The sequence below is a fragment of the Macrobrachium nipponense genome, chromosome 20 (genome assembly GCF_015104395.2).
Source record: "Macrobrachium nipponense isolate FS-2020 chromosome 20, ASM1510439v2, whole genome shotgun sequence".
Classification (NCBI taxonomy): domain Eukaryota; kingdom Metazoa; phylum Arthropoda; class Malacostraca; order Decapoda; family Palaemonidae; genus Macrobrachium; species Macrobrachium nipponense.
This window is the reverse complement of record NC_061089.1, coordinates 20017586-20041672: the sequence shown is the minus strand read 5'-3', so window position 1 is coordinate 20041672 and position 24087 is coordinate 20017586. Positions and strand designations below refer to the sequence as shown.

The following is a 24087-nucleotide window of genomic DNA, read 5'->3' as shown; positions in this document are numbered from 1 at the left end:
ATAGGAATCTTGAATGATTCTCCTCGATTCCTGGATCAGTTAGTAGGAGAATAGGATAATAATAATTTTTGTTTTGCAGAATAACTGATGATAGAATTTTTCCATTCTTTCGTTGCCCAGGCACGAGGACAGGAGAAAGAATATAAGAGAGAGGTAGCAAAAATATACGCCATCTTTATGTTATAGAAAGGGGAATAAAAATTTAGTCTTTTTCCCCTAAAAGATAAACTCTTTACAGAATGTAAGACAAAGGGCGTCAAAGAAAGAGAGGATATATGTTATGCCTCATTTTAGACTTAGTGAGGTTGGATTCTCAGAGGTCACGTTCTTCTCACAGCAGGTTTTGGAAGTCTTTTCCAAGACAGTCTGAATATTCTTTCAACATCTATTTTAAATGGACCTTAACAACCTCTCCACTCTGAGTCTGTCTGCGTGCAGACTGACCAGAAGTGGACATGAATGAGAGGATGTTTCAAGGTAAATGACAGTAGTCATGGATAAGATATATAATTACTGCAGATCGTGCTTGAGGGGGGAATGAGGAAACTGTCCTCTTCCGATACCTCTGTGAACCACACAGCGGTTTTTTCTTCCCTTTCAGAGGGAAGAATTACCTTTGTATATATCTGCTATCAAAGAACGCAGTAAAAGGCTATACTCTGTCTCTATAAAGGTGGGAATTGGAGATAGCCAGAGCATTAAGATCTTCGGGATCTTACACAATACCTCTATACGACAAGACTTGGAGATCTTATAGTTACAATGGGATCCTATTTGGGCTCAGATTCCGTGTTCGGACAAGATGGAACTGCTCCTCATCAATGTCTCTCTTGGTACTAATCGACCAAAAGGACGAGTGAGATTTTGGGCTTGGAATCTGGAATCAAATTCTAGAAAGACTCGGCAATGGGTTCCTGCCAGCATGGTATGTTTGGCAAAAGAATTATAACCTTTTATTCCTGGATCAATGCTTTCAGATAAAGGATTTGTTGTCCAGGCAAGGTATTTACGTTGTTATCTACAAAAGAAGATAAGATTTAAACGTTTGCGACAGAGCCTTTGGAATACGATGAGGGCTCAAAACTACTTCCCAGAAGGTTCGAAGAGATTATATTTAAAGAAGCTAGTAGAATCGGATCCTCCAATTTCAGCTCAGAGTCCTCCTTAAAACTTCCAGGCTCCTTTCCTGCCTTCGTGCAGATAAGGGGAAGATTTTCAACGAGAGAACTCTTCAACAGTGAGGAAGAGTGCTCGTTAGCAACTGAAGTATCAAGTATGATCCTCCTCGGAGGAAGACTGGTCTCTCGGACTATTAGATTTCCTATCGTCTACTGGATGTAGCTGACTAAAATTACCTCCCCTTGTTGCAGAGGCCATAAGCTCAAAGTGAAAGAATTTCTTCCACCCTTTTCCTTTCTCCTGATAAACGATTGGATGTTCAGACTTTCGGACAATGTAGCGCCAATCAGGCGCCAAATGCCAAACAGGTGTAAAGACGCCAGAGCAAGACAGTCCAATTAAACACTGTCATTGTCTGATGAGGAGAAGGAGTAGGCCTCCAATCTGGCGCAGATGTGCTAGAGGCGAATGAATCAGGCAAATAAAGTGTCCGAGGTGGACATCGCCAGTTTTCATCGAGACTCTTAAACAAGCTCGAATCTCCAGCAAGTGGGGAGAAAGGCCCAGCCATGCGCGAGGAGCCAGCCAGGCGCGAGGCGCCAAGGCAAGCGAAGCACCAGCCAGACGCGAGGCACCAGCCAGGCGCGAGACGCAGCAGGCGCGAGGCGCCCAGGCAGGCGCGAGACGCCAGGCAGGCGCGAGGCTCCAAGCCAGGCGAGGCTCAGCCAGGCGCGAGGCGCCCGTCAGGGTCGAGGCGCCAGGCACGCGAGGCTCCAGTCAGGCGCGAGCTCCGTCAGGCCGCGAGGCGCCAGGCAGGCGCGAGGCGCCAGCCAGGCGCGAGGCGCCAGGCAGGCGCGAGGCGCCAGAGGCGAGGCCAGGCAGGCGGGAGGCGCCAGACAGGCGCGAGGCGCCAGCCAGGCGCAAGCCAGGCTCTGGGCTTCATCTAGAAGAGATCTGTTGCAAAGAAAGCCCTGGTCTTCTTTGGAAGAGTGGAATCTCTAAAGCACTTCTTGAGTAACTTGACGTTTCCTTCAAACAGCTAAGAATTAAAAGCGCCTTGAAGTGCGAGCTTTTAACAATTCTTGTTCTTTCCATAACAATATGTCGTGAGAGTCATATTAGCTGTATAACAGGAGATGCAACTCTGTGTTGACTTCTCTTTGCACGAAGGAGATCAAGTGTGGGCCGATGAGAGATCCTTCTCTCTTTGTTATACGTGTCCACGGATGCGTTGCTAGGGAGAGGGAGCCGACACTGATCCTTAACTAGTGAATTAAAATTTTTTATTTTTATTTTTTATTTTAGCATAAGTGTATTATTGTTTCTGGGGTTATTTGAAATGAGTTTGGGGATAGCTATTTTCAAATTAAGCACAAACCCTCGTGTTAGGATCAGGTGATCGGGATCGGTGTTGTGCTCCTTAAATTATGCCAATAGGCATTGGTGTATTGTCATGTAAGTGGATAAGACCCCATTGACAAATGACCACTAGATTCTGTCAAGTAAGTGGATAAGGACCCCATTGACAGATCTACAAGAACTCTTAGCCATAGGTCACATCCTCGCTGAGGCTCTTGAGACGAAGCAGACTACTAGCAATAGCTAGGAAGTCGACCCTTCGTCTAAACACATAGGAACCAAGGTTTTATTTATTTTTATTACCTACAACGTTATGTTGTTTACCTGTCTATTCAGTAATAGCTGTCTTTTACCCTCCACCAATGGTGTGAATCAGCTATGTATATATCTGACAGGTAAGTTGAATGTATAAAAATGGAATATTGTTATGATACAATAAAGTTTTATACATACTTACCTGGCAGATATATACAATTAAATGGCCCACCCAGCCTCCCTCAGGAGACAGCTGGAAGAAAAATTATGAATTAGAAAACGGGTATGGTTCTACTCCCCGCCACCCGCGGCGGGGGGGGTAGATCACCTGACCTACCTGCCGCGTGTGCCGCGAAATTCGAATTTCTGTCGGACGACGGAGTAATAGCTATGTATATATCTGCCAGGTAAGTATGTATAAACTTTATTGTATCATAACAATATCATTTTTCTACTCGATTGTGCTGGACCCATGGTCAGCTGCAGAGGACGCCCTTCAGCATCCTTGGGACAACCTCTTCGTCTATGCCTTCCCCCCGTTCTGTCTGATTCACAAAGTGATCAGCAGGGCGCTGATCACTGCGAACCTTCGGATGATCCTGGTGGCCCCCAAACGACCTCAGGCTGTTTGGTACCCGTACCTGCTGGCTCTGCTTGCCAGAGAGCCGAGAGAGATTCCCCCCCTGGCATAACCTTCTGTGCCAGCCACACGTGGAACGGTACCACTGATCCGTCGAGTCCCTGTGTCTTCACGGCTGGCTTCTATGCACCATCTCTTGCGAGCGAGAGGCTTTTCTCGCAGCGCAGCGACAGGGATGGCTGGATACCTTAGACAGTCCTCTGCGGCTGTCTACCAGAGGAAGTGGTCCGTCTTCTGTGGTGGGTGTCGTGGACGGGGTCTCTCAGTCTCTGCAATTAAGGGCTACAGAGCCGCCCTGGCCTTAGTCCTTAAACTGCGAGGTGGGGATATCTCCTCTTCTTTCGAGATCTCCCTCCTGATGAAGAGCTTCGAGAGGTCTTGCCCACCCAGGGAACTCAGGCCCCCTAGATGCGATGTGACTCTCGTCCTTAGGAGTTTGACTCGCAGACGCTTCGAGCCACTCCGAGAGTCGTCAGACAGGGATCTGACCCTCAAGACCCTCTTCTTGCTGGGCCTGGCATCGGCGAAGAGAATAGGCAAACTTCATTGTCTTTCCTTCAACGTTAGCATTCCAGGGGATGGGGATCCGTGATGCTCGATTTCGTCCCGAACTTCGTAGCGAAGACTCAGGATCCTTCGGTCCCTGACGACCGGTTCGAGTCCTTCCCGATCCCCTCCCTGAAGGATTTCACCGATAATGATGCGGATGAGATGCTGCTTTGACCTGTGAGGACGCTACGGCGCTATCTCAAGAGAACTCGGCACCTCAGGCCTGAGTGTCAACGCCTCTTCGTTAGCACCTGGGTTACCAAGAAAGAGGTTTCCAAAAACACTTTCTTTCTGGCGGGGTGAGGTGATCAGGAGGGCTTACGAAACAGCTGACAGTGACGACACCCGTACCCTTCGTCCGAGAGCCCACGAAGTCAGAGGTATTGGTCCAACCCTTGCGTTCCGCAAGAACTTCTCCGTGGCACAGGTACTGAAGGCAGGGGTTTGGGCCAACCAGACCACCTTCACTTCTTTTTACCTTCGGGATATAGCCCACAGGTCCTTGGACACCTTTTCCTTGGGACCCGTGGTGGCTGCTCAACAAGTTGTGTAGTCTACCCAGCACCCGAGCGGACAGAACAGCATCGCATCCTTGTGTGACTGTATGCATGGACGAGTGAAGAGAGTGTGACTGGCTTCTCTTCCTCCTCCATTTTTCCCTCTACCTGTGGGTAGAGGGCCATGGTCATCACTATGCTGAACAGGGGGCCGATGCAGGCAAACTACACAACCGAGCCCCATTCTATCCCTTTCAGTAGGGATAGAAGTGTTTATCAACCACTCCCTAACAATGGGGGAAGTGGAAGCCAATAAGAGACAAACCCATAACTTTACTTTGGCTCTTGAAGTAGGAACTAGTTCTTGCTTTTGCTAATTATAAGAGGTACACTTGCCTCCCTCTTTTAATTTGGTCCAGAAGTCTGACCTCTGATCCTGCGGTGCACACCCCGATCAGCTGGGCAGAGGCTAGGTCCCTCCCTCTGCTCTTACGACCAGGGAGGGAATCCAAGGTAGGACGAACACCAGTCTGTTCATAAGACTCAGATTCCACCCACCAATAAGTGAGTCTAACTATTGTAAAGGACCGATGGTTTGTATACCGTATCGCAACAAATAACAATGTCAAAAATTGTATTTTTCCTAACTATACAAACCTGAGGTCCTTTACATATAGTCCCACCTCATGCCACCCCTCACTCTGCGTTTCCTGGGCCTCAAGCAAAGTGACTCCTCGCCTCGCAGTTGAGCGTACCGCTAACTGCCGGACATGTAGTTAACTACCAAACCCCTTGTTCGAAAAGCTTATGACCGTTTCAGCTGCCGCTAAGTACCTTCCAAGGACCTCAGGTTTGTATAGTAAGGAAAAATACAATTTTCGACAAATTTTTATTTTTAAGTAGTTTCCAGCGGGCGCTAGAAGATTATCCTATTGTTAAGACCGAAGATTTGTTAGCTATGAAAAATTCAAATTGATTGAAATTTTGTCATTTATGTAGGTGTCTTGTCTTGATTCTTTAGAGTGAATAAACATTATCCAGATAAGTATCTGATCACATATTAGACCCCATAGGCTGTTATAGAGCCATATGTTTTAGGGAATGTAGTATTTGTTCACTGTCAAGTTTAGTACTTATCAAGTAAATTTTCTCAAATTTATTCAATATTCTGTTTTGGAAGTATGGGTTCCCAAGTTTAACTTATTTAAGGAAGGACATATAATTTACTTATTGAATTATGTGACATTCATATCCATAATTAATTAACATCAGATACTAAAAATCTCACCAAGTTAGTCATTGCTCCAATTATTTTATTAAGATCGTGAAATTCAAGCGGAATTGTCAGCAGCTCACAGTCCTTTGGTCTTGAGTTACAGCTTTGCTCAGGTGTGATAAATTTTCATTTATGTGACCATATTGTCCCCCTGAATTAAGGATTTAGAGTTTTGTGGGATGCATAGGCCTACCCTCTGTGACAGCAGCTATTCCCTTGCTCCTCTACATCATTTTTCAGTTTTTCATTAGAAATGCTTGTTGGGTTTTGCTACTTCTGATTCATATCATCAAATGTGATTTGTAATTTATAATTATTTATAAATTTATAATTTATAATTATTTATTTAGTGAATGAGGGATCCTTTTTCAGATTGGCCATTGGATCTCAGGAAAATGTTATACGACTTATTAATTTTGAGGGTAAAGTGCCCTTACAAACTCAAGTAGTCTGGCAGAATATAAAGGGCAAGATTATGTCAGTAAGTATTTTTGTATTTGATGAAATGTGAGATTGTCTTTGCATTGTATGTCTATGTATTAAATCTGATGGAATACTGGAAATAATTGTTTTCACAGTTGCCAGATACTACTACCCATAATTCTGGAAACGTAGGCAAGCTTATTTTTGTTGTAATAATTTTCATTTGTGATAAAATAATTTCCTCTTATAGCTAGCGTGGCATCCAGAACATGAAGGAAAACTCTTGTTTGGTACAGCTTCTGGGCAAGTTGGTTGGGTTGACATATCAGGACGTGTAACTTCATGCGCTTATTACCACCAGAAGTCTGTTTATAAAGTTGAATGGGCTCCTTTAATGTGCCCAGAGAAAACTGGTAAGTAATTTGTACTCTTTGAATATGAGTATTATGTGTTACTTAATATTTACCCCTGCTTTTAGTAGTATTTTCATTATTTTAACTAGTTCTTTTTGCTAAGAAGGACTGGTTTTAGAAAAATCCCAATATTGGAGCCCCCCTTCCATAGTAATTTAATAATTGTTTTGTTGAGGACACAGATAAATTGTACATTTTTTCACAGTTTCAGCGGTGCTTTTATACCTACATACGACCTTCAAGAGAAACAGTCCCTGCCAACTTGTATTTATTCCATTTCTTGTGCATTTATTCCATTTCTTGTATATATTCATGTAGTAATTGTACATAAGTTTTTCTCTGCACCTACTGCACGATAGGTGAGGATGCATAGACACTAATGTTAAAAATCTCGAACAAGGCAACCCACTCACTCCAGGGCATTTCCTTTGTTTCTTTCAAGATCCCGAATAAAGTTTTGTTGGTGAGGTAAAATTCTCCATGATCTCTCTCATACACACACACACTGAGCACACCCAGAGACAAGATAGAAAAGAAACAAAAAAATTGGGAAAACTTTTGGTGACTCCTGCTGTAAAAGTGGTATTAACAGTTCCTTACTAATTTGTAATGAATGTCCTGCTGTAAAAGTGGTATTAGCAGTTCCTTACTAATTTGTAATGAATGTCCTGCTGTAAAAGTGGTATTAGCAGTTCCTTACTAATTTGTAATGAATGATGGACACTATCTGAGAGCATGACATTACAGTAACCTCTTATGTTATGCTTGATACTCAGAGTTCTGTGTCACAGACAGACATTCACTTGCACAGTATAGAGTAATGGGACATCAGGTTTGAAGTAGCTTGAGCTACAAACAGATCTTTAAAGTCTTGGTTGCAGGTTAGAGTTTTGATGAATCAACTCCACCCAACCTAAATTGAGATTTGGGCACAAGTAATGGGTTTGTTGTGAAGTAGATGTTGGAAAACAATTTTGCAAACACACAACTTTTACCGATGTTTTCATATATCTGTTACAAATGAAGTATGAGGCTGTTTGATAGTCAGGAACTGATTGAGCTGTTAAAAAATAAGGTTCCCCAAATATCTGAATCTTGTTTAGAAAGTAGGAATCTAATACCTGAAACCACAATAAAAAACAAATATGCTGCTCTATCATCCTTAGATGATCATGATGCCAATACTTCATGTATAGAGACAGCACCTTCCAATGCAGAAATTGCTGATGATTTCCCACCAGATCAGAGAGCAAGGGGAAAAAGGCGAGACCCTGGAAATGGGACCCCTCCGAAATCAAAAAAACTTGACAACAAAGAGGACTCCCATCCTCTAAAAAGTAATATAGATAGTATTGAAGTAGAAGCTGAAACATTAATCACCTCACAAACTAACGATTTCTTAGAAAATAACAACATTGTCCATATAACTCCATCACCCATAATAGGACAAAGAGGAAAATCCTTAACTCATCCTCAACCCCAACCAAGTAGTAGTATTCATCATCAAGCTGCCTCTGTTGAAATAGACTCCTCTCCCAGTCTCAGTAAAACAAACAATACACTACCAATCACTCAAAATAGAAATGCCTTATCCACTCATGATAAATTATGGATGTAATGAATGTTTCATTGTTCAGTTGAATACAATGAAACTTCCATCAACAAGCAGCCTCACTAATATGATTAATAATTTCATCAAATTCAAAACTAAAAACCAACAGGAAAATCTTGAAAAACACTCCGAAGATTGCATGTGTGTAGACCAATCTTATTAAAACTCGCTCATCGAGTGCTAGAGGCATAGAACATTTATTGGAAAAAATAAAACAAAACAAAAGTCCCAAGGAGCAGTTACAAAGAGACTTAACATAAAGTCAAATATTAAGAAACCTGCAGCTTTACACGAGTATGCAACCACAAAAGTAAGAGGAAGTAATGTTCTGCTTGACAGAGGCCTTCCCCCACAATAACATTCCGCGCTTATATTATTCAGTGGAATGTAAATGGTTTAAAAACAAGATTACAAATAGGAGAAATTCAAAGATTATTGAAACAATATGAACCTATAGCAATATGCTTGCAACATACAAATGAAAATGTCTCGAGAATAGGCAATTATACATTAGCATCACATTCAGTTCCTGATATGAATACATTAGGAACAGCAATTTACGTCAATAACCGAATTACTTACGAAAATATATTGACTAATAGTTCTGAATTCCAACTATCTGGAATTAAACTTCATATTAACAACTCTACTTTTAATTTGTATAATATTTACAACCAACCTTCATGTAATTATGATTTACAAAATCTACCTCAAGTATTACCGAATATACGTGATGATTTTTTAATAGTTGGAGATTTTAACGCCCACAGCCCATTATGGATTCCTTTTGCAATGAAACAGATTCACATGGTAATAAAATTGAGCATATGATTGACAATCATAATCTTTGCATTTTAAATGATGGAGACATTAGCACTTACTTTTCGAAATCCCATGGAAGTTTTTCATCCATAGACTTAAGTATTTGCTCACCTAATATAGTGGACAGATTTGATTGGAATGTTTTAGATGATCCATATACCAGTGATCATTTTCCAATTTTAATATCCTGTTTGGGACATACCCCAACACCAACTGTCCCACGATATAATGTAGATAAGGCAGACTGGGACCAGTATAAATTTAAAACCAGCCAGATCCATCCATTTACAGCAGTACAAGGTCATGATGAGACAGTAGATTTCTTCACAAACTTTGTAATTACAGCTGCTGACGAATCTATTCCTAAGTCAACTACTAATCCCAAGAAACACTCAGTACCCTGGTGGTCTGACACACTATCCCACCTGATACAAGAAAAAACATATAGGTAGAAGATTAGAAAAACCCTGCATATAGATTTAATGTCATAAGTAAAAGACCTCTAAATTTTGAGAGCACTGCCAAGAAACTTGTAGACATTACTATAGAAATCAGTCTACTAAAACCTCATTACAATCGGATCTCGGCAAGATTCAGAAGGGAAGCCATTAGAGGAAAAATAATGTCATGGCAAAAATATGTATCTAGCATATCTGATACAACTCAAGTAAAGTCTGGGAAAAATTTAGGAAAATTAATGGATCTCATATTAGATCTCAGAGACATGCTAATACATAATGGCCAACCAGTACATGATAGTAACGCCATTTCGAATATTTTAGGGCGTAACATCCAAGCAATAAGTAGTATAATCAATATAGATGATCACTTTCGAACCATTAAAGCACGTGAAGAAGCTGTTCCATTGAATTTTGAAACATTAGAGGATATATATTATAACCAGATTTTCACAGAAGAGAATTTGAATATGCTTTATCTAACTGTAACTCTTCTGCTCCAGGCCAAGACAACGTAAATTTTGAGATGATAAAAAACCTGGCTCTGTTAGCAAAAACTTACTTATTGAAGCTTTATAATCATTTATGGGTAAATCACCTGTTCCCAAAAGCATGGAAACATGCTATAATCATACCAGTTGTCAAACCAGGGAAAGATCCAAGCAATCCTAATAACTATAGACCAATATCCCTGACAAGTTGCTTGTGCAAATTGCTAGAAAAAATGGTAAATTATAGACTAAACTGGTGCCTACGTAAGAATAAGACTCTGTCTTCAACTCAATTTGGCTCACAATCTGAAAGATCTACTTTAGATTCACTTTCCCATCTAGAAAATTATATACGGAGAGGGTTTTGAACGTAAGCAAATTACAGTTGCCATATTCTTTGATATCCAAAAAGCATATGATACGACCTGGAGATACTCAATTTTAAAGTCCTTACACGAAAATGGTTTTAGAGGGCACTTACCAATTTTTATCGAGAAATTTATCCATGAAAGAACTTTTCAAACACGAATAAATAATGTATATTCTGACTCCTTCAATTTAGATTGTGGAGTCCCTCAAGGGAGTGTTTTGAGTGGAACTCTTTTTGCTCTAGCTATTAATAACATCGTAAAGCAGTTACCACAGGGAGTACAAAATAGCTTGTATGTAGATGACTTTGCTATATATTATTCCTCAAGCAGTCTTCGTCATCTACAAAGAATTCTTAATAAAGCTATCAAAAACATCCACAACTGGACTTTGTCAGTAGGCTTTAAGCTCTCTATAGAGAAAACCCAAGCAATTATGTTCTACAAAAATAGTAGATGGAAACAGAATCAAGACATAGATCTTAAATTAGGTGATAGCCTCATTCAGTTTAGTAATACTATAAAATTTTTAGGCTTGGTATTTGACACTCATCTTAATTGGAAAGCACACATAGCCTTTGTAAAAAATAAATGTAATAGTGCCTTAAATTTGATAAGAAAATTGTCTCATACTACTTGGGGAGCTAAGAGACAAACATTGCTTATGATATATAAAGCACTAGTTTTATCCAAAGTGGATTATGGAAGTCCAATTTTACGGGTCAGCATCACAAAGTACCTTGAAGTCCTTAGACTCTATCCACACTCGAGGCTTGAGACTTTGTAGTGGAGCCTTTAAATCTTCTCCAAACACTTCAGTATGTTGTGAAAGTGGAGAACCCCCATTATCCGTACATCGTGATCTTGTAACAATGAGAAGTGCTTTAAAGATAACGTCCACTGATTCCCCCACAAAAAAACTATTTGGCATGCGAGATATATTTATTAGTAATCACGAACCACCTTTTCCAATAAGAGCTAATAGGTTATTGGAATCTATTGGCCTTAGAGTAAATATACTCCCACCCTCAAATTCTCCACCTCCATGGATGATGAAGAAAATCAAAGTATGTTCTAACCTTTATCATCTATCAAAAAAGCAAAATTATACTTCAGATCGCTATAAACAGTATACAGAAAGTAGACTTGTGGAATACATCAGTAGAAAATGAAAAACGAGCTGAAGTAATATTAACAAGATTACGAATAGGCCACACAAGACTAACTCACGAGTATCTAATGATAACTCCACAAGGGAACATCCCTCATTGCAATGTGTGCAATGCAATTTTAACAGTCAAGCATATTTTATGTGAATGCCTAATTTTTAATAGAGAGAGAAATTTATATTTAGGCAATAAATCATTATCAGAAATACTATCAGAATCAGATCATTTTTCTTTATATAGAATATTAATATTTTTAAAAAAGACTAATTTGATTAATAAGATTTAACATATACCATTTTAAATAGATGACTTTTGTCATTTTTATCTATTTCAGTCTTTTATAAGTTCAATTCATATTTTTAATTCCAACCTCATATATCACTTAATAATCCCCTCATTTATCATTAATTTATTATAATTCATTAACTTCATTCCATACCATTCCATGTTGTAGACATAACATTTTATGAGCGTAATTTTAAATAATTTTCTCCCGAATAATTTCGGGCCAGCACTGTAAGAGTCTGATTAGACTCATTGGGCTGGTAAATCTTAACTTTATAATAATAATAATTTACCTGAGCAGTACACTCCTCCACTAGGTAGCTTTTCTTTTTGGAATTTTTGTAAGCGAACATCAGTTTGAGCAATGTAAGTACTGTATTTTTGTACAAAATTTAATTGTTTGGAATGAATCTTGAGGTTTACCTAGACACAAACTTTTTAAGAGGAGGAGTTAAGTATTTATTTGTGGTGTTAGGAGACCAAAAAAGTTTATTCCTGAGCTTTTCCATTTTTGAAAATAATCCTCATGGCATCTGTACCATAAGTACGTCTTTTATTTCCTTTAAAACCTTTCGCTAAAGAAGGTTGTTGACTCATGTTATTTGTGAAATTTTCAAATTTAGCATGAGGTATAAAGCTATTAGTCCTGTTGTTGTGGTTGGTATGCTTTCTTCTGAACCAAATATGATATTAATTTGGCTTTCTAACTTACAGTTAGTTGTTAGGAAATCCTGCTATCGAATTTTGAATTTTGGGAGCATGAAGGTGCACAGTGATTTTTAAGAGCACACCTTCAATGGAGGTGGTAGTTATCTTTAGTTTTGGACCGGTGGTTATGGACTATCTACTCAGGCACCGGAGTCATTAGTATTCTACGAAATAGCCCTATTTTCCTTGTAAGGCTCGTCTGATAAATCTAGCTATGAGGGCCTTACACCCTGTTGTGGTTCCAGTGTTTGGCAACAGTACTTAACAGTAAGGATCACACAACAGGCAGGAATGTTGAGAAGCTTTGTTTCCCCTCATTGAAAACTTTTAGTTCGTTTGACTTAACATTGTTTCTCTGGCTGCACTAACCCACCATCCACATTCATTGTGATAGTCGATAAGAATTTTCATGATAAAAATACCCTGATAGGCCTAATGCAACCCAAATACCCTCCATTCTGTGCGCATCCATAGATGAAACATACAACAAAGATGGCGATGGTCCCCCCCCCCTCCTCGCGGGGACAGAATGATCATAAATAGGTACAAAACCTCTCAAAACCCCTCCTGATGCGTCCAAAACAACATACAGAACCAGGATAAGTAATTGTACATACATTTTCTCTGCACCTACTACACGTTGGATGTGGATCCATGGGCACTGATGTTAAAAATCTCAAACAAGGAAACAAGCTAATACCTGGGCATTTCCTCTTGTTTCCTGCGAGATCCTGAAAAACCTTGGACAGAGAGGTAAAAAGATCCATGATGTCCAGATTCACGTTCAAACCCACAAGAATCATTCACACTGAAACACACACAAAAAAAAAAAAGCGGGCAAACTAAACCGGCTTTAAAAGAACAGAGAGAAATCGTGTCCTCTCTTAAATGCGGTAAGAAAACAACTGATGGGATCACAGGATGCTAAAGGCTTTGTGGGAGATCGCACAGACCTTTTGATCAAGTACAAATGCCAATCAGTCCTTGCGTACAAAATTTTAAATAATTTTACTGGTTTTCCAGCAGGTGCCAGAAGATTTATCTTAATGCTAAGACCTCAGTTTTGTTAGTTATGAAAAATACAGTGGTTAAAAAATGTTATATTTGATACTTACTGACTGTTGAAGTGGAAGTCCACCCAGCTGCCCCACATCTCGGTGGGTGGAAAACAGGTGATTACAGAGACAGTCCCAGCGGGTTAGCCAAGTGTTAGTTTGTTTTATTTTGATTACTGATTGCATCTGATGGGGCAAAGATATAAGCAAATTTAACAGTAGGTAAGTATCCAAATAATTCATTTTATCGTGAAAATTCATATTTTTTCCAAAATATTTCAGTTATCAGAAAAAGCATCTGAACTCAGTGTTCTGAATAGAGAAAGAAGGGCATAAAGAACAACTTCAGTACTTTATTAGTGAAATACTTTGGGCATTGTAAACAGTACACTATATTTAGAAGCCTAAATGTTCAGTACATCAAGGGTAGGTACATCAGATGTAAGGGGGAATATTTTTGTTTCATTGAGGTTATTCCTTACATATGCAATAATTATAAAACTCTGGATGGAGGTATGTGTGAAGCTTTCATTTTTTATTAGAAATAGCTTTTTGTTTGAAAGAAAGGGAATGGTATACATTATTCATATTTTTCATCCAGGTCTGAGTGATACTTGGTGTGCTTACTCATTTGGAGATCGAGAGATTGTCATTCGCTCCTCTTCCAATGCAATGACAAGTATGTATTTTTACTAGTATTTATAATTTGTAATTGTAATTTGTAGGACTAATCCAGTATTATCCTCACTTGAGAAATGAGATGTCTCAAAACTGTATTAGAATATATATTCAGTTCTTGAACGTATGGATTCATACCGAGGGTGTTAATTATTTGCTTATATGCATTTTTAGATCCTGTGCATTTGCTGCCTTTATTGTCAGAACCTGCTAATTCCAAGGCATTGAAGGATGTCACCGAATTTTCATTTAGTTGCGACTACAAGTATTTTGCTGTTGGAGCCAATGATGGGTATGTAAGCTGTTTTTGAAGTTTTTTTGTGACATTCATATAAAGGGCATTTGAAGATGAATTTTGGATCTCTTGATTAAATTCTTTAGTTATTATTGTTAAAGGGATAAAGTAGTGTTTTTATTTCTTATACCATATTTTTTATTGTCTTAGTTCATGGGTAATACCTTGTAGTATCTGTAGCGTAGTAGTGGTCCTTTTTGAATAAATAGAGACCATGCAGATATTATCTGATTAGTAAAATAGTTACTGTAGTGACATATGATATGAAATTTTTCTTAAAATATTTGGGTTTTTGCAGAATATTTGGGATTACATAGAATGTGTCTGTAGTTATTTGCATCAATGAGATTTTTTTATTTCTATTGATAACGCCAATATATTCTATGAATTATGACAAAACAGATTACTATTTATAAACTATATACCCTACTAGTAGAAAGTGAAATTTTAAAAATCTAACTTACCTGGTAGTTATATATATATAGCTTAAGTCCCTGTGACGTCACGGCAGAATTCAAAACTCGCGGCAATCGCTGATTGGGTAGTCAGGTGTACCACCTGTGTGCCCTCTATCCAGGTACCTGGAACCATTCCAACTATTCCTCAGATCTTTCCTGCCGCTGTTTCGGCTAACATCGTGGAATTTTACTCACTTTCGCCCGTGTTTTTCGCAGTTGATTTAGTGAAGTACTCTTTGGCTTTGGCTTTCGCTTGTTGTTGGGTGTATGTAGATCATCTTGATAATGATAATGAATCATAATGAATGATGATGATAAGAGAATGTTTACATTATTATTGTGACTCTTGCTTATTCTTGATCTCTCTTTTGCATTTTCCAAACATGGCTGACTCTGCTTCGAGTGTAAGAATGTGAGTGAGAGGATGTAATTCTTGGTTTGTTAAACCTCGATAGATTCTCGTTAATATTATATAAATTGAGAAGCAAGAGTGATCATTTACATGATACAAGGAAGCCTTTGGTAAAGGTATAATCCCCTGTGGAAACAGAGGGTGCGACCGCTCGGACCTGTCGTGCTCCTAGTCCTAGACCTCTTCCAAGCTCACCAACCCCTGTGAGAAGGAATGTCGACCGACGAAGGGAGGCGAGAGGCTTTAGCTACCGAGCGGCCGTCCCCTCGAGCGTACCTGTTGACGATTCCCAGGAAGTTCACCTTCGCCATAGGAAAGGCGAGGTAAAAATTATTATGTTTTTTCGATTGATACGGCTCGGATCTATCGTACTCCTGGTCCTAGACCTCTTCCAAGCTCACCAACCCCTGTGAGAAGGAAAGTCGACCGACGAAGGGAGACGAGAGATTTTAGCTCGCGAGCAGCCGTCCCCAGGACACACATACTCGCCATTGGATAGGCGAAGTTAAAGTATTTTCTTCGTCGTCTGACGATGCAGTACCCAGACGGGGCTGGCGTTAAACTTTGAAATCTAGATCCTTCATAAGAAGGAGATCATGAGTGACGCAAAGCGTCAAGAACTGCCAGGATGTAGCATTGCAGCAGTCCGAAGAGATTTTAGTCCGATTACGAAGACAAAAGGGGGTTGGAGAATGTCAGTTCCCCCACCAAAAGCAGTAAGATGTTGCACAGGCGGCCATCTGCTTCGGTGGCAGACGGAAAGACGTCGGACACGGTTGGTCCTTTTGTCGAAAGCAGTAAGATGTCGCACAGGCGGCCATCTGTTTCGGTAAAGGACAGACAGATGTCAGACGCTTTTATGCCTTCTGTACATTCTCCTCTTCCTCCTTCGCTTTGGTCTTCGTCTCCGGATGATTCATTGTTTGATGTAGATAGATACTCCGTATATGTTTATATTCAGCATATACAGAAAAAACTATCTTCATACATGAAGATCTGCCAGATGGCTCGACATGACGCCCAGCGTCAAGTACATAAGCATAGTGACGACGGACGTTAAAGAACCGAACGTCAATATGATCATGGTGTCAAGCGTCAAGTGATTGAACGTCAAAGTCACATACATCATGACGTCGGTCTCCGACATGATGCCGAGCGTCAAGAGTTCGAGTGTCAGGATTATAAACATGACGCTGGACACCAAAGAGCCAAGCGTCAAGAGGATCATGACGCTGAGCGTCAAGATGATCATGCCGTCAAACGTCAAGTGCTTGAACGTCAAAGTCATATACATCATGACGTCGGTCTCCGACATGACACCGAGCGTCAAGAGGATCATGACGCCGAGCATCAAGAGAATTATGACGCCGAGAGTCAAGAGTTACAGCGTCAAGATCATAAACATAATGACGCCGAACACCAAAGAGATGAGCGTCAAGAGGATCATGACGCTAAGCGTCAAGATCCTAAACGTCAGGATCATGGTGCTGAGCGTCAAGATCCTAAGCGTCAAGATCATAAACATGATGAAGGATCATATACAGCATGATCCCTGACACTAAAGAGCCCAACGTCAAGGGGATCATGGCTTTGTCCGAGTAGATCTTGAACGTCAGGATCATAAACAGCATGATCCCGGGCACTTGAGCATCAGGATCATAAACATCATGACGCTGTACACCAAGTATCCATGGGTGTCAGGATCATATACAATCGCCAAGGGGATCATGGATCCGACCTTCTAGATCTTGAACATCTGGATCATAAATGATCATCAGGATCATAACATCATGACGCTGGACACCAAAGATCCATGGGTGTCAGGATCATATACAAACGTCAAGAAGATCATAGAGCAAAGCGTCAATAACTTGACTGTCAGGATCACATACATCATGACGCCGGACGTCAGCAAGACGTCTCTATTTATATTTGATTACATTCAGGAGAAAGGAAACTTGATAACGTCCTTTCTCCTGTGAGTACCTTAGAGCCTGTTTCAGATGAAGAGCATTCAAAGGAACAACATGCTTCATTAGATTTGAAAAGACTTTTAAAGGTCTGTAATGAGATTTTCCAGAGAGCTTTATTCCAGCTACTCCTTGTTCCCCTCCTTCAGAGTTTACGCTTGGGAAAATGGTTCTAATATGACAAACATTACAAAGAGGGGTTTTGTCTCCCTCTTCCAAGAGAACTCTAAAGGTGATGGATAACTGGAGGCAAACGAAGAAAGAGCAAATTAAGACAGTTTTCTCGTTTTCCCCGAGGAAAGTTAGCATCCAGCTCGAGTGTATAGTATGAGACGAGAGAAGCTCTTGGCCTTGGAATTCTTTCTTCGACCCAAGGGGTCTTCTTGAGTGTGGCGGATTCTTTTTGTCGAACAGCTATGAACAGAACCAAAGTGCTTTAGTCGACTTCAAAATTAGATCAACTCGTCAGAGAAGTGTTCAGAGCTTTCGAGTTTTAACTTTTTGGGAATGTAGAGTGTCAAGGTTTTCACACCTAGACGACAGACGTCAATATTCTGAGCAACGGACGTATGGACTCCAGGACGCCAGGTGTCAAGATTCTGGATGCCAAGACGCTAGGCGTCAAGAAACTAAAAGTCAGGAAGCCGATCGTCAGATTCTCGACAACAGAGCTCCAAAAGTCAAACTGGACACCAGGACACCAGGCGTCAAGAGGCTGGACGCCAAGACGCCGGACGTCAAGTATTTGAACAGCAGGATGCCAAATGTCATGAATTATTCTTTCCTTACTTATGAGGTCATACCCATTCATCGGGCCTGTTTTATGCGCCTCTTTCAGCACAAAAGTTAGTGAATGAGGTCTCCTCTGCCTAACCCAGAAGGCCACGCAGGACTTAATATCGAGAATTCTCGATAATTGTTTTTACAATAATCGGGAACCTCGCAGAATGCTCGAATTCCTGGGATTTCTAGCATTTGCAAGAATATCTACTACTGGAGTAAGAATATCTCTCAGTAGATGACCAACCCTGGAATACACAAGAACGAACCCGAACATCCAGTTTAGCTTGAACTTTTGTCTTCAGGGTTTTTCAATGTTTACTATTGAAGCTTTCCTTAGGGGAAGACTTCTCCTTTACTCTCTTGACTAGAGAAGGAAAGGTGTAGATTTCCAGTCTGTATTTTCATTTCTCGAAGGGAAAAGAATTAGGATGGAAGTTATTTGTACAGAAGCCTACAAGTATACGACGGATATTACCCTCGAGACATAATTCTGTTAAGCAGTTGCATTGTCCAGGGGGCAGTCGCATACCGTAGTTAATTCTACGGTTTGTGACCGAGACGACTTGGGTCTTAATAGAACTGCAACTTGGGACTGTCTATCTTCCCAGGAGTTACCAGTTTCAATTTTAAAATACTATGGTATGGTCACAACAAAACCACCTCAGTTTTTTGTATTTACTGAAATCCGTTTCGTTTAAATATAATTGCTCGAGCATAATAGATTCCTTTTTCTTTTAACGCTCGATTATTCTAGCTGAACGCATTCCTTAGAGGAATGATTTACCTGGCAACTCAGGATAGCGAGTGAGCAAGAACTGAGTAGACCGAGACTATAGAAAGGCAACCCAGTACCAGCTGGTTCTCCTTACGCACAGTCTTATTATGTCTCTCTCCCCTACAATGATTGACTACCGAACCTGTTCTCTGTACAACAATATCAGACTTACGTCTCTATTTAACGGGGATTCTCGCATACATGTATGACATCTTCGGCATCCCCTTGGATATTGCGAGAATTTTCAACAGATATATATATTCTGGACTTTTTCATCTTGACGTTTACCGCACAGTAACAGAAGTCTTTACTACTCTCCCGCTGTATCGCATTGCGATAATGCAGAATGTCTCTTCAGACTTCTGAGTTTGTCTGCAAATTATCTCGTATTCGAAGGGGGGGTAATTGTTCGTTGTTCACCCCGAATTGACAGATATATACAAAGACATCGCCTTCTCCCTGAACTGCCAGCTCTATTTCCAATTGATCAGCCCATGAGAAGTAGTACTTCCCTGTATTTCCATTACTGGAAACTGCCCCGCTTTCATTGCAACTACAACCCCTCACCTTACAGCAATGAAATAGCTGTTAGCATTTTCAGCCCTTTGTAAGCGGAGGTATGGAACCTTGAGAATCCTTCTCTCGATTCGGCTGTAAAGACGTAGGTTGCATTCACTCTCCACCTTTGTCTTCAATGAAACAGTGTTGTTTGCTTCTTAGCTGGGATTCATCTACTAGGGGAATGTCTTGCCATAAAGGACCTCGGTCTCTAAAGGGCAATTGACTTGGCCCTATTGGGCACATGACTTAAGAGAATCATCACCTCGTTAAGGGATTCACTACCTCACTGTCCAGCACCAGTGACAAACAAATAGATAATTTGTATTGTCTCTCGGCATAACCTTTTTAAAAGGCAAAAAATCACGTGACTTGCTCGGATGCTTGGACTCTACGCCACCGAACGCAGTCAATAAACAGATCTCAGACCGCCTGAGTCAGTTACGATCTACACTGTAGACTTAGTAGGTTGTTCCAGATCAATCATTACTTCATCCTAATAGATTGTCCCAGCAACCATACCATGGACATCAGCCATGGAGTGTCGCTGTCCTGTCCATTGCCGAGAAGAAAATCTTCGCTGCAAGGGGATAGGACAATAAGAGACTCTTCGCTGCAGACTGTAAGAGAAGTTGTAACATTTCGACCTCGACCATTAAGCGATACAGAAACATGTTCGGAGAGGTCTTCATTGACAGGAACTTAGACGTGTCTGAATATAAAGATCGCCAAGACCTTCTCAGACCCTTCGACACGACTAAAGAAAGACCACAGTCCCCTCCAGCATAGAATCTGGACGTAGTCCTGTAGTTTATCATGAGTGATAGGTTCAAACCTTTACAGGAAACATCATTTAAGGACCTCACCGTATAAAACTCTCTTCTTAGTTGGTCTAGGTACAGCAAAAAGAGTCTGTGAAATCCATGCCTTCAGCAAAGCTGTAGGTTCAGACAGGGCAATGCTATCTGCTCTCTACAGCTGGAATTTCTAGCGAAGAACGAACGCCCTTCTCTGCCCTGGCCCAAATCGTTCGAGATTCCAAACCTGTCGGAGCTCAAAGGTAAGGAATTAGAGAGAGTTCTTTGTCAGGTAAGGGTCCTGAAGCATTACCTGAAAAGAACGAAGCAATTATGTGCCAATTCAGAGGGGCTTGAGTGTTTTGTCAGAAAGCCCTCTCTGCAAATGTCAAAGAATGCGCTTTCCTTTTTTCATTAAGAAGCTTATAAGGGAAGCTCATTCAGAATATAGTGAGGCAGATTTCAAACTGTTGAAGGTCAAAGCACATAAAGTTAGAACAGTGACAACATCTGTAGCTTTCAGACAGATCAGGTCTTTACAGATTATAATGGACTCTACTTTCTGCGGAAGTAAGTCAGTGTTTGCCTCACACTATTTGAAATGTGCAGACTCTTTACGAAGACTGTTGCACTTTGGGACCATTCGTAACAGCGAATGCTGTAGTGGGAGAAGGAGCTACCCCTACAATCCCATAACTTAATACCTTTTTCCTTCCTTGGAACTGTTGAATTTTTATGGTGGTTTGTGGAGATTGGATGCAGGCTTCCACAACCATTGATTTTCAGTCAGGTGGTCATTTTGTTCCTTGGTAGCGCCCGGAACAAAGGTATTAGATGAGGTCCTGTCACATAGAGGTTATGCACCGGTTGACAGCTCCTTGAGGTCTTCAGCCCCCTGGGTGGATCGCTGGATCTCTTAAGGAAAGCAGACATAATGAGGCACAAGATTATTAAAGTCAGCTTCCTTAAACAGGTACGAACCCATAAGTTTGTTTATTAACTCTTATGTCAATTCCAACAATGTTGGCTGTCTCGGACCCTTCACCAAAGGTGTCAATCAGCTATATATAAATAACTACCAGGTAAGTTAGATGTTTAAAAATGATACAGTGGACCCCCCGTATTCGCGTTCTCCAGATTCGCAGACTCACACATTCGCGGATTTCTCTGGGGAACGTTTCCCTGTATTATTCGCGGAAAATTCGCGCATTCGCGGTATTTTTCTATGATAAATATCCACAAATTCCTGTTTTTTTTGATGAATTTCATCATAAAATGCACTTTTTGTGATAAAACTATTAAAAAAACCAAGTATGAAAATTTTTAGTGGGTTTTTCTTGAGTTTTAACTAACAAAATAGGCTGTTTTTAGCATTTTCATAGGGGTTCCAAACATTCGCGGGTTCTAACTATTCACGGGGGTCTGGTACGCATCCCCCGCGAATACTGGGGGACCACTGTATTTTCATATTAAAATAAATTTTTGAACATACTTACCTGGTAGTTATATATATATAAGTTAATTCCCACCCTCCTCCCCTCTAGAGACTAGGGGCATGGAAGATCTGAGGAATAGTTGGAATGGTTCCAGGTACCTGGATAGAGGGCGCACAGGTGGTACACCTGACTACCCAATCGGCGATTGCCGCGAGTTTTGAATTCTGCCGTGACGTCACAGGGACTTAAGCTATTTATATATAACTACCAGGTAAGTATGTTCAAAAATTTATTTTAATATGAAAATATCATTTTAAATGAAAATTCAAATAACATATTGAATTATTAAATAAACAAATAATATAAGATTACAAAGTAGATAATTGATGACAGAAAGCAATCTAGGGAAAGAACAGAAAAATACAAAGTATAATTGATATTTGAAAGTGACATCAAACTTACAGATAAATGGGAAAAGACAAATTAAACACAATTACAAAATATAAGGACCAGGGCTTAGGACCTAGTAGTGACCTGAAATGTTTCTTAAAGCCACCTTCAACAGGTTTTCTTCTTTATAATCATAATGAGTAGGGGGAGTGCCTCATTAGTGGAGCATTTGCTGTGTAATACAGTATATTAGTTTTTTCCATTCAGTGGTACTGCTGTTTACCTTACTTTATTTTTAAAATTTTCTCTCTAGACAGGTACGTATTTATTCTGCAGCAGACCTGAAGTTATGTGTATCATTGCATGTGTTGAGAAAAGCAATTCAACATATTCTGTGGCAGCCACCTGTAAACTCCTCTTCCTCCTATGTGGTTGCTGTTGGCTCCAATGAGAGTCGACTGTGCATCTTTGACCTCAGTGCACACTTTGGAAGTAAGATATATTGTGAGGTGTATTCTGCTTATATTGAGTCTCTTTGTTATAGGATACATTACTAATTTCTGTAACTTGTAGCTCTATAATCTGTGTAGCTCCGTAATACAGATCAAAGAATTGCTGTGTTTTTACTGTAACTAGATAAATATTGCTTTCAAATGGAAAAATTGAACAAGATAAAATTTTAGAAGTATTTAGTTACAACATATGAGTTATTCATAATGAGATTTCAGTAAGATGTAGCTTTGAGGTGCAGAACACTTATTGGAAATACAATATATACTTTAGCATGCAAGGCATGTGTTTACAAGGAATTTTCACCTCCCATACCAGACTGGAAATGGTACCAATATTACAATTTTGATTAATTTTTCTAACATGTATCCAAAGACTTTAGGTCTGTAAAACAGTAAATTTTGAGCTAAAATATAAAAAATTTGAATTATAACAATTATAATTTAAGAATGAATTTAATTTTACGGAAATTTTAAGTATACAGTGTAAGATTAAGATGCAAGCATTTTTATAAATATTCTTTTCTTTTCAAACAGAAACACCATGTGAAGTTGAAATCTTGACCCAAGCAACTCGAGATTTATGTGGACATGAATCACGTGTAGTTTGGTTGGCCTGGTCACCTCATAAGCCAGATGTTCTTGCCTCTGCATCTTATGACCATACAGTGCAGTTGTGGAATGCAAACACAGGTAAACTTTTTTCCTTCTGCGTTGGCCATGATCTGCGACATAAAAAAATATTGCTTTGCAATCTGACAGCATTTTTGAAAATAAAATGGATTAAAGTATTGAAAGGGGAAATGGAGATGATGTGAAAAAAAAAAAACAATGAAATAAGTAATGATATGGTAGAGGTATTAATACATACTTTAAAATTTATGAGTAAAGAGAAAGATTATAAGCTGAGAGGAGGTGTTGGGACAGAATCAAATAAATAGGGAATGTGTCATCTGGAAAGTAAGGAGAGCCTAGGGTAAGATGAAGAATGTTGATGCTCCAGGACCATGAGGAATAATTAGTGAAATGTGACAAGCAATAGAAGAACCAGTTATTGACTATAGAGCTGACCAGTTTATATGAAACCCTGATGGAGCAAAAGATGGAACCAGTTCTTGAATGTTCTGCCATCATTTTTTACCACAAAAAAATCATGAGCCTATGTATTTTGTGTAAAGTCCAGATTTTCCAAGTACAGTACACCAAAGTTAAGGTAGCATATATTATACATACGAACAGTGGACTTACTTTACACACAGAAGTTTGTGAATATATCCTTATTAGACTTAACATAAAATATAAAATATGTGTGCCCTCAAAAATTATCATTGAAAAAAAACCACTGTAATAATGAACATGAAAGAATTGTACATTTTATTAGTAACCGACAATCATTAAATCATAAGGCTATGATTAGTAAACTCATAAAATGATAGTTAACCTTCTTACGCCGAAGGGGTATAATAAAAATTGTCTCCCATATGCCGAGGTGGTCTCGGTGTGAGCGCCGAAGCGGAAAAATTTGTT

The 24087-nt window shown here is 39.9% G+C and overlaps 1 protein-coding gene across 2 annotated transcripts in view; it reads left to right on the top strand.

Annotated features, from left to right (window-relative positions):
* The window catches only part of LOC135222774 (gem-associated protein 5-like), a 291182-nt gene that overhangs the window by 130066 nt on the left and 137029 nt on the right, over nucleotides 1-24087 (top strand). For both annotated transcript variants that reach the window (XM_064261034.1, XM_064261043.1), the window contains exons 9-14: nucleotides 6068-6176; nucleotides 6369-6531; nucleotides 14101-14178; nucleotides 14352-14469; nucleotides 22365-22543; nucleotides 23098-23253. In XM_064261034.1, coding sequence (XP_064117104.1) covers nucleotides 6068-6176; nucleotides 6369-6531; nucleotides 14101-14178; nucleotides 14352-14469; nucleotides 22365-22543; nucleotides 23098-23253 — 803 coding nt within the window. The remainder of the gene's footprint in view (nucleotides 1-6067; nucleotides 6177-6368; nucleotides 6532-14100; nucleotides 14179-14351; nucleotides 14470-22364; nucleotides 22544-23097; nucleotides 23254-24087) is intronic.